The sequence below is a fragment of the Nyctereutes procyonoides genome, unplaced genomic scaffold (genome assembly GCF_905146905.1).
Source record: "Nyctereutes procyonoides isolate TBG_1078 unplaced genomic scaffold, NYPRO_anot_genome, whole genome shotgun sequence".
Classification (NCBI taxonomy): Eukaryota; Metazoa; Chordata; class Mammalia; order Carnivora; family Canidae; genus Nyctereutes; species Nyctereutes procyonoides.
This window is the reverse complement of record NW_026575128.1, coordinates 17,547,358-17,558,574: the sequence shown is the minus strand read 5'-3', so window position 1 is coordinate 17,558,574 and position 11,217 is coordinate 17,547,358. Positions and strand designations below refer to the sequence as shown.

Sequence of the window (11,217 nt, the reverse complement as noted above, 5' to 3'; positions counted from 1 at the left end):
GATGGTGGCCGAGCTTCAAGCACCCGGGGAGAAAAAAAAAAAAGACTTTCATACCCAATCCTAATGTCATTACATTTTGTGGCATCTTCCCTAGAATCCTTTGTCGTCTTCACTGATCATTTTTGTCCAGGTCCTAGCACTCCATTTCTGTAAAGGCATAACTTAAACCTCCTTTCCACCAGTCCCCATGCTCATCTCCTCTCTATTTGCACAGATTTGAGGGATAAATCCCAAATTCTTTTGTTTTGTTTTGTTTTTGTTTTGTAGATACATGTCATTATAAATTTGTTCAAACCCATAGAATGTAGAACACCAAGAGTGAAGGCTAATGTAAACTATGGGCTCTGGATAATGTGTCAATGTAGGTTCATCAATTGTAACAAATGTACCACTCTCGTGGGAGATATTGATAATGGGGGTGGGTGGGTAAAGCATGTGTGGAGTTAGGGGGCATATGGGAAATCACTGTGAATCTAAAAGAACAGCTCTAAAAAATTAAGTTCCAAACAAAGAAATCCGTATACACACATGTACACACATACACACATATATTTATATTTATATACTGCTCTGTGTTGTTGGATCTGTACTTCTAGATCCTCATTCTCATATTTGTTACTCTTGGTTACAAGATGCCTGCTAAACTCCAGGTATTTCCCCATTTCAGGTTGTAAATGGAAATTCCAGTATTTCCATTCCGTGGAGAGCAAAATCCTCCTCAGAAACTCCCAGTTTGTGTCTCGTTGTCCAGAACTATATCACATGACCAAATTAGCTGCAAAGAAGCCGAAGAAGTGAGTGTTTTTACCTGGACTCATTGCTACTCTGAACAAATCAGGCTTCTTGTGCTAAGGAAAAGGTGGATGCACTTGGGGGTGGGCAACAGCAGTCCCTGCCACAAGAGGGATCTGGAGAGTTTTTCTAATCACCTCAGACTTAATGAAACTCAACAGCTGAAAAATTTAGCCTTTGACAAGTATGAAAAAACTAAGGAAGAAAAGCATGCAAATTTTCCAGAAGCTACTACGTTTATAAATCTGACTAGAAGTGAATAAGACAGAACCGTTTGTTGATTAACCACTTGAAATCAATTTTCCTTGATTATGATGAATGATAACTTTGTAAATAATTAGTACAACTAAGTTTTAACAATAATGAGCTTTTCTGATGATGATCATAATAATATTGAGCAAATAGCGTTTGACCATAAAAGGGCACTTTTGTTCAATGGTGAGGAAAACAATCGAAAAGACTAAAGAGAAAAAACTGTTTTGAGTCCTAGTTTTCTGTGAACACCATCTTCCAAATGGCATTACTAACTAATTTAACTATCTCCCTGCAAGGAGTATATAAATAATTGTTTTCAGTCTGTTGATTAGAAAGGAGTCAGTTGAATCACAGAGACCACAGATACTGTCAGCCTATCTAAAGACAATGAATCACCCCAGCAGTCATTCATTTTAGGCTTTATGAGATGTGTCCCTAGATATGGGATGTGATAGGACAGGGTGGAAATACATTGTTTGTGATAAGGGTGGTATTGTTCTAAGAAACTGCTGTTTCAGTTGTATATGAATGTGTGTACTGTGCACAATGAAAATGAATTTATTTCTGTGGGTTATGGTCAAAAAAGTTTGAAAAACCATCGTCTTAGCAGTTTCAGAATGACTAAAAGCAGCCATTAACATGGGTCACCTAAAAGAAAATCTGGACTTAAAAACAGCCCAAGAACTCAAAACGATAAAAGAACCCAAGAAAATTAAAGTCAAATGTGGAGTACGAGACTTTAGACCTGTGGAATGCATAGAAAACAGCAGGAATAGTAGTAATAACAGATGACTGTAAAAAAAGTGGCAAACAGGATCATTATCCTGTTATAATGATCTTAATGCATGGTGAATTGGAGAAGATAAGACACTTGAGAACAAGAAACAAAAGCCAAGTGGCACCAAGGAAAAGAATAATACCAATGTGAAAGGACTTCTGAAAAGTCTGAAGACTGATTTTTTAGCAGCCACCTAAGGGAGGTGCCACCCTAGAGAGAAGGGACCAGCAGTTAGACAAGATTATTCTAGCAAAAGGTGCATGTGATTAGTCATGTACAAATTCTTTAGTTTGTATGTAATTCAAGGTTCCTCTCAACTAGTCCTCAAACTATAACCTTATTAACTCTATGTCCCATTACTCCTGTTGACTCACTTTCCCTAATTAATGTACAATCTTAGTTTTACAATCTGAGCTTAATTTTTTTTTACTGATAACTTGCCCATTTTTAGGCACCAGTCATGCTTTCCTTGAAACTTTTCTAAATTCATAGCATTTTTGAGGCTTGCCATTGAGCTCCTGTGTGTTAGGCATTTCTCTGAGCATTGAGGGTATAGTAATGATATTTAGCTCTCATGAAGTTCATATTCTAGTACAAGCAGCCAGAAATAAAGATATAGATAAAGAAGTATATAGAATACAATATATTTCTTTTAATTAATTGATTAATTAAAGTAATCTCTGCACCCAATATGGAGCTCAAACTCATGAACCCAAGATCAAGAGTCACATGCTCCACTGATTGAGCCAGCCAGGTGCTCCTAGAATAGAATATAGTTCTGATGGTGATAAATACTTTAAAGAAAAATAAAGCAGATGAAGGGAACATATAATAATGGAAGTGGGGAGGATGCTCTTTTAAATAGCACAGTCTGGGAAAGCTTACTTTAATCTGAATTTTTAGAAGAGCCCAAAAGGAAGTAAAGGGGTTCTGTTTTGGCTATTTCACATTTTAGGTGAAAATCTCCCTTACAATTTTTAAATGATGTGTCCCATATTTAAATAGATCTCATATGCAAAGTTAGATTTGGTTAGTAGTGCCCAAGTTTTTAGTGAAGGCAGCTGTTTCCATAGGAAAACCTAGAAGGAATTTGAAATATAAAAATTTATATATGTAGTTGTTAAGTATACCAGGGTAATCTACTTTATGAGTAGAATAAGACAACCCTGCATTTGAATTCAACACATTAGCCGGAATTTCTCATCCTGGGTCAAGACAAGCACTGATATCAGTCCACTGAAATAAAAGATAGGAAGGTACACTTACAAATTGATGAGTAAACATCCAAGTGGGGGTCAGGTAGGCCATTGAATAGGCAATTCTGGAGGTATGAGATGAGGTTGGGAGTGGAGATAGAAACCTGAGAATTCTCAACATGTAAGTCTATTTAAAGCTGTTAGATTCTTTGAGATCAGTCTAAATCAGTATTATCGGGACACCTGGGTGGCTCAGTAGGTTGAGCATCTGTTTTTGGCTCAGGGCATAATACCCGAGTCCCTGCAGGGAGCCTGCTTCTCCCTCTGCTTGTGTCTCTGCCCCTCTCTCTGTGTCTCTCATGAATAAATAAATAAAATCTTTAAAAAAATCAGTATTATCTAATAAGATATAATGTGAACCACATATATAATTTTAAATAGTCTAGTAGTCACATTAATAATGGTAGAAATAGGTGAAATTTTAATACATTTTATTTGACTCAATTTATCTAAAATAGTATTTCAACATGTACTCTACATAAACATTCATGAGATACTTATATTTTTGTCACAAAGTCTTCAAAATCAGTTTGTAATTTTAGACTTATCACATTTTTAAAAAAGATTTTATTCAAGAGAGAGTGTGAGAGAGCAAGCACAAGAAGGGGGAGGGGCAGTGGGAGGGGAGAGGCAGACTGCCCCACTGAATGGAGAGCTGGATGTGGGGCTCCATCCCAGGACCCTGAGATTGTGACATAAGCCTAAGGCAGAAGCTTGATCAACTGAGCCATCCAGGTTCCCCCACTTATCACACTTCTCAATTAGAACTGGTCACATTTGTTTCTTCAAATTTTTATATAAGTTACAGTTAGTTAACATATTGTGTAATATTGGTTTTTAAATGTAGAATTTCCATCAACAGATGAATAAAGAAGATGTGGTATGTATATACAATGGAATATTACTCAGCCATCAGAAAGATGAATACTTCATCGACAAGGATGGAACTGGAAGATATAATGCCAAACAAAATAAGTCAATCAGAGAAAGACAATTATCACATGGTTTCACTTATATGTGGAATATAGGAAACGCACAGAGATCATAGGGGAAGGGAGGGAAAACTGATTGGGAAGTCATCAGAGAGGGAGACAAACCATGAGAGACTCTTACCTATAGGAAATAAACTAAGGGTGCTGGAGGGGAGGTCAGTGGTGGATCGGGGTAATTGGGTAATAGGCATTAAGGAGGGTATATGATTTGATGAACACTGGGTATTATACACAACTGATAAATTGTTGAACATACATCTGAGTCTAATGATGTACTTATATGTTGGCTAATTGAATTTAGTGATTCCTTGGTACAACTAAATTTGAATTTGAATAATAATACTTAGTCCCTCTAGGCAAAGAAACCATATTCTGAAAAATAAAGACAATTCAGTTATTTGTTTAACCTCAACATTTTTAAGTTCTATATTTAGTCCTCAGACTTCTCTATACCTGCACTATCCAACACGACAGCCGTGACTCACACGTGGCTACTGACCACTTGAAATGTAACCAGTTCTTGCAGCCAGTCTGGAAAACAGTATAGAGTTGCCTCAAACAGTTAAAATCAAACTACCCTACAATCCAGCAATTGCACTACTAGGTATTTACCCAAGGGATACAAAATTACAGACTCAAAGGGGCACATGCACCTCAATTTTCACAGGTTTTCCTTGTTTTAATCCTGGTTTGATGGCAGAAGAACCTCCTGAGTATGTCATGGAAGTAGTGCTCTCACACATCCATGAACTACCTTCTAGGAATGGGTCTTTCCTGAAGAATTGCTATCTTCAGCTTCATTGTCCTCATGTGTGTTCTAGACCAATAGTCAGAAGCTTCTTTAGAAGTTGGATGAAGTTTCCTTCTCAGATATTGCTTTTTAGATGAGAGTAGGGGATGGGTGTGAGGGCCAGTAAGTCATAGGGCAATTTTTAAGTATAATCCAATTTACATAGTCATTCAAAATCCAGAATTTATATTTTTAAATATAAATGCACAGAAAAAGGTCTAGAAGTATGCCTATCAAACTGAACACATTGCTAAAGGGACAGGTGTGTGGAAGTATGGAGATATGAAGATTTTCATTATTTTGTACTCTACTCTTTTACAATGAAAATTTATTCATTGTAAAGTGTATTTAAAAAGCATGTAGAGAAAATAGCATTTTATTCATCTCAGTGTAGCTAAGCAAGCCCTGGTTATTGAAAATTCTGTGTGTATGACATTTAGACCAAAACAAAAAATATTTAATTTTAAATATTTTATTTTAAAATATGAATATCTTCTTCAGACACTATGAAAAACCTACATATAAAGATCTCATTTATTTGGTTAATTGTTGTTCCAGGCTCAAGATAAAACAGTAAGTGGAAGGATCTTCCTTATTCACTCTTAGAAGAGGAATAAAGATGAGTGGGCAGCATTACATTTCCCTGCAGCTAATGAGTCTTTCCTAGAAGGTGGAGGATTTTTCCCCCCTTTAGTTGAACTTCTGTTTCTTAGAATTGCAGATAATGCAGCAATAACTTATTGGAATTGGAGTATGTTCCACTAGGACTCATCATGAGCTAGACAAGCTTTCACCTACTCGTAGGGAAGTTTATTTCCCCCTTGTCATCCTGCTTCTAATTCATTGCTATTACATATGAATCATTTAGTTAAGTCTTACCTTGTGTAACTTCTAGAGGGAACATGGCCCAGAGATATCATGGTGAGTCCAAATAAATGGGTTGTAGTAGTTGGCATTCTCCTTTTGTTTTGGCTGCCTAGTATCTCAAACCTTTTTAATGGCTTGGAGAATCATAATATTAGGAGGCTTGGAGCTTATCTTTGCATAATTGGATTTTTTATTGCCAGGTATTAGCTCTTCTAGCCTCTTTTGCAGGTATAGCACAAGGAGGTACTCTTGGTTCCACCAAGGAGATACAGCTACCCCCGATTTTGATTCAGAGGCTAGTGATGCAAGAAGAGAAGTGGGTTGGTTCCCCTACTAAAATCTTAGAAGGTGCTGAAACCCAGGTCTGGGTAAGGAATACTTAATGATTTGGCATGTGTGAATTGTGCATGTCTTTCTATGTATCCTCTTCAAAATTGGACTAAGAATTTTCTGTTCGAAGCCACCATATTATTCCCCATTTTCATTTGCTGCACACCCTGAACACTTTACCAATGCTTGGTAGTAAACACAAGTGAAAAAACACTACTCTTTCAGCGACAGATACTGGATTCTCAATCTTATAAATAAAGCAATTGAAATTTTGTTAGTGCAGTGAGTAGATGCTATATTTCATTATAGAAAGATCTGTAATTGGAAAGGAAAAAATAGTGATACATTTGAAACACAAAAAATAATATTAGGATAAAAGCCAAGATACAAGATGGTAGCATGAGTCTTAGCTTTGTACATATCAACCTGATTACATCAGCTTTCAGACTTCAAAAAAATGACCAAAACAGAGAGATGACTCATTGATGAATGAAAACTCTACAGAACTTTCCACGGTAGACCTTTATGACTGTGGGCATTTTCTTTCAAGACAGGATGAGGGTTCTTTGTGTGTAACGAGTCACACTTTCATGAGAGTAAGGGATCAAATACTCAGACATGTTCAGAAGATAGTTTTATTCTCTCAATGAGAGAAATTTGGTATTCCTGAGAGAATGATAGGAAATTTTATATCATTTCTCTGTATTTTTAGAAATTTCTTTTGATGATGCTCCCAGGACTTTCTTGAGTGCATCTTTCATATCTTTGTTTCGAAGGCTGTAGATCAGAGGATTAAAGAAAGGGGTTGCCATGCAGTAAAACAAGGTCACAAATTTCTGTGTCCCAGGATGGCTCCTGGAGCCTGGACTCACATACATCACCATGACTGAGCCATAGAACAAGGAAACCACCAAGAAATGTGAGGCACATGTAGAAAAAGCTTTGTTCCTACCTGAGCCAGCTGGGACCCGAAGTACAGCTCGCAAAACTAAGGTATAGGATCCAAGGATGTAGAGAAAAGTGATGAAGATGATAAGGGAGCTTACGGTAGCACAAGTTAGAGTAGTTTTGGGAACTGGAGCACAGGACAGAGCCAGTAGTGGTCCCAGGTCACAGAAAAAATGGTCAATGATATTAGGGCCACAGAAGGGCACCTGGGACATAAGAATTGCAGGTATCAGTATGGATAGAAAGCCACCTACCCAGCAGAAAACCACTAATCGGGCACATAGATGGCGAGTCATGATGGTAGGGTAATGTAGAGGTCGACAGATAGCAAGGAACCGATCATAGGACATCGCAGACAGAAAGTAGCCCTCAGCGGCACACATGGAGAAGAAGAAATAGAACTGGAGCAGGCAGCTGGCGTAGGAGATGCTCTTGGTCTGGGAGATGATGTTGGCCAACATCTTGGGCACATCAGAACTGACATAGCAGATCTCCAGGAAAGAGAAGTTGGCCAGCAGGATGTACATGGGCGTGTGGAGTTTCCGGCTTGACGCCACGGCGCAGATGATGGATGTGTTCCCCATGAGAGTCAGAAGGTAGATGATGGAGAAGATGACAAAGAGCAGGACCTGGAGCTCCCTGCGGCAGGGGAAGCCCAGGAGAATGAACTCACTCACAGACCCAGAGATATTGTTGGCTTCTGAGATACTCATTCTCCTATTCTATGAAGGGAGTGAGCAAGAAGTATCAGTATATTAATCATTTTCCCTCTCTTTTAAGGTTATTTTTATTTCTTCTGATTCCTGTAACTCCTTCAATACACTTCTGTGAAAAGGCCCTATCTGCTTCTCAATTCAGTAACTCCCTTCCCAGGATTTGGCTTAGCCCAATGAGATCAGGGTTCTGGGAGAGCGTGGCATGCTCCCACGGCCCCCACTCAACCAGCCTTCATTTTCAGAGTATAGATTTCACTAACATTGGGTAACATCGTGTCCAGATTGTTTTCTCCATTTGCATTTAAATTAATTCTTTTCTTTGGCACATAGTTTCATAAAATACACACTCATATATTTATATACCTGATTTCTTCTTGCTGAAAAGAAAATTTTGTACAGTATTTTGGGAGATTTTAAGAAAAATAAAAACTTAAATATAACCTGAAATCGTACTAAGTCAAAGAGCATCATACTATGTCGTTGGTAACAATATCGTCAGGAGATCTGTCCTGAGTAACTCTGGCTACTGAGGCCAGGCGCTGAAGACGCTGCTGCAGATTCCACTCTAGCAAGGACCTATTAGCTTTTCTTTTTAAGTTTTTATTTTAATTCCAGTTAGTTAAAATATATAATAGCTTCTTACCCTTGTGTTTAACTTTTATTTGCTTAGCAACAGCTAATTTGATATGAAAATTACCTTTGTTGGCTTCACTCCTTTATTAGGAGATCTTGGTTCTCAAATAGAAAAAAAGCCAGAGGCAAATGAAGGAACACCTATTTCTTAGCTCAGATGCCTCCTCATCTTATTACTGCATAGTGATGAATCATCTTATGTAAAAAGACAATAAAAAAGGAACAAAAGCATATATTTAATGCTAAAACTATGGGAGAAATGAAATATAGCCGTCTAGAATGTTAGTGTCAGAAGGGGTCTCAGGGATTATCAAGCTGAGACTGAAACTATACAGGTTAGACTAATCCAAGGTCATGCTGACTTTTGGTGGAAGAAACACCCCAAACTTTGGTGTTTGGACGTTAGTTTAGACCTTTTCCCATAAACCTTGTTACTGTGGACCCTATTTTTCTCAGATAATTGCAAAAATGTATGGTGCATGTATTACAGCTTTCCCTCCTTTCAACCAGATGCCTATTATTATAATTAATAAAGAAGGACTTTAATAATAAGGCTACTAATCAAAGCTGGAAATCACTATCTTAAATCCTCCATTCTTCTTTGACCTGCACCGTGTCCTAATTCTTGGTACCTTTTATGACATGAACCCACTTTTGGACACTTTCTTCTAAAACACATTTGACTTCCAAAATAGTAAGTGTAACAACAACCACTGTCATGTATTAAATATTTATGGTGGCAGTCACTTAATTTTCATTATCTCATTAAATTCTCCTCCTCTCTCCTCTCTAGTTCTAGAGACTTAAAACAAATAAGCACGTTCACATTTCTAAATGTAGCATTGAATTTTATTGTCCCTCTGAGGATGTTGATTCTAAAACCCAACCTTTTTCTCTACATGGCTGTCAGCTGTGTGTGTGTGTGTGTGTGTGTGTGTGTATTAGCTGCATTTCATTATTGTTTTTGATTCGGTGGATTCACGTGCAACTTGCTTATATCAAATTTACACTCATGTATATGGTGGATTAGCCTCAGGAAAGCCACATATCATAGGAAAGATTATTTATATGTTTTTCATAGGCTATATATATAGTTTACATCAGGTATGTGAGCTACATCAGGCATCTTCCAGTTTAACAGTTTCCCCTAAATACTAAAGGGAGACCAAATATGAGAAGATTATTGTGATTCTTCAGAGAGCAAATATGGCAACAAACAGGGGAACTGAAATGGGAAAAACTATAAACCGAACTCCAAGGTGGTGAGCTCACCGAAGGAAGCTGTGGGCTGGAAATTCAGTGACAGTAAGGGATGATATGATGCTCTAACCCAGAACCAGACAACCTAAATTTTCTATATTTGTAATTTAAAGTATATAATATGCACCGCCATGCTCTTCAGTATGGCCATAATTTTACTTATATAGTTAAACTGACGATGGTGGGTTAGACTGCATATAAATAGGGCAAAGAAATGTCATAAGAACAAGAGTGGAAAGAAGATGTGTTTCAGGTGGTTTTATTTGAATGAGAAATATCCCTTTCACTTTTGGTTTGAATCAGCATAAAATCACCTCAAAATCAAGGGAAGAAAAGGGGGCCTTTGAGAAGAAGCCTTTGGTGTTGTGAGGGTGGCTCCTAAATGAGCGGTTGTTAGTCAAAGTTTGAAGGAAGAGGAGGGAAGGTGTCCAGAAAGAGAAAGAAGAAGCAGATTTTCTTTCAAATTCTATCTGTAATAAAACTTGAACTGTGAGTGCCCCTCCTCCCTTTCTCAATTCAGGAGCAGACTTCACCTTTGAGAGGCCCTTTGCCCCTGCCTCACGGTTCCAAGTCCTTTTCTCCTGCCGTGGGTCATCGTGGGATCTATCTGGGACTACAGGCTGACTTTGCCTTTCACCGCAAATATAGGTGTTCTTCAATCTTAATTTTAACTAATGAAAATAGATATCCATTACTTACAAATATTTTATCTCCTCTGAAGTGATAGGAAGCCCGCTGCCTTCTCTCATCTTTTTATCTGGATGATAATTTGAAATGGAAGTGGCAGCTCCAATTTTCCTGATGAAATTTCTTAAACAAATCTAATCTGGAGAGACATTTGAGATGCCCTGCAAGGAAGAATGAAGGCTTTGTTATAAAATTATGCATTATTTTATATACTTTCTCTAAAATATACAATAATTTATAGATAAAAAGACAAAAGAAAGTTCACAGCCCTTTTTTCTGTAGCAATATTACAGGTTTTTTTTTTTTTTTTTCTGCAGCGCTAGAGGGGCTCACACTTGTACCCTCTTAGAGGGCCGAGGTATGCGGGATTTTGGATTCCGGGTGGCGCTCTCTCACAGTTTCAACCTCACAAAGGATTCTCTTTAGCTGTGACACAAAAAGGAGTAGACTTTCCTTCATTCATTTTATATGCATCTCTTTCTGGCCACATATTGTCCCTGGAGGCCTCCCCCCAGGAGCAGCAGGGACAATCACTGTGCATCAATCAGTCCCCAAGAGTGTTTTACTTCCAGGGATGAGCTCAAAGGTGGAAGGGCCTCCCTGATCCATTAACAAGGTTGTTCCTAATAATGGCTCTTCTGGTTTGCTGCTCACCTAACATCTCCAGAATGGTTCTGGATTTTAAAAACCAGCCTCGGGACGCCTGGGGGGCTCAGCAGTTGAGCGTCTGCCTTTGGCTCAGGGCATGATCTGGGGACCTGGGACTGAGTCCCACATCGGGCTCCCTGCGTGGAGCCTGCTTCTCCCTCTGCACGTGTCTCTGCCTCTCTCTCTCCATGTCTCTCATGAATAAATAAATAAAATCTTTGAAAAAAAAAAAAGAACAGCCTCATAGTGGATGTCACCAGTTGTC

General features: G+C 38.2%; 1 protein-coding gene across 1 annotated transcript; it reads right to left on the bottom strand.

The window, feature by feature from the left end:
- Nucleotides 1-6,752: 6,752 nt before the first annotated feature.
- LOC129520605 (olfactory receptor 11H6-like) lies at nt 6,753-7,721 on the bottom strand. The gene has a single exon (XM_055341709.1). It carries the CDS (start codon nt 7,719-7,721, stop codon nt 6,753-6,755), a length of 969 nt encoding a protein of 322 aa, XP_055197684.1.
- Between the last annotated feature and the right edge of the window lie 3,496 nt (nt 7,722-11,217).

Coding starts and splice junctions, on each gene's coding strand:
- LOC129520605 (XM_055341709.1), bottom strand. CDS start 7,721: ATGAGTATCTCAGAAGCCAACAATATCTCTGGGTCTGTGAGTGAGTTC.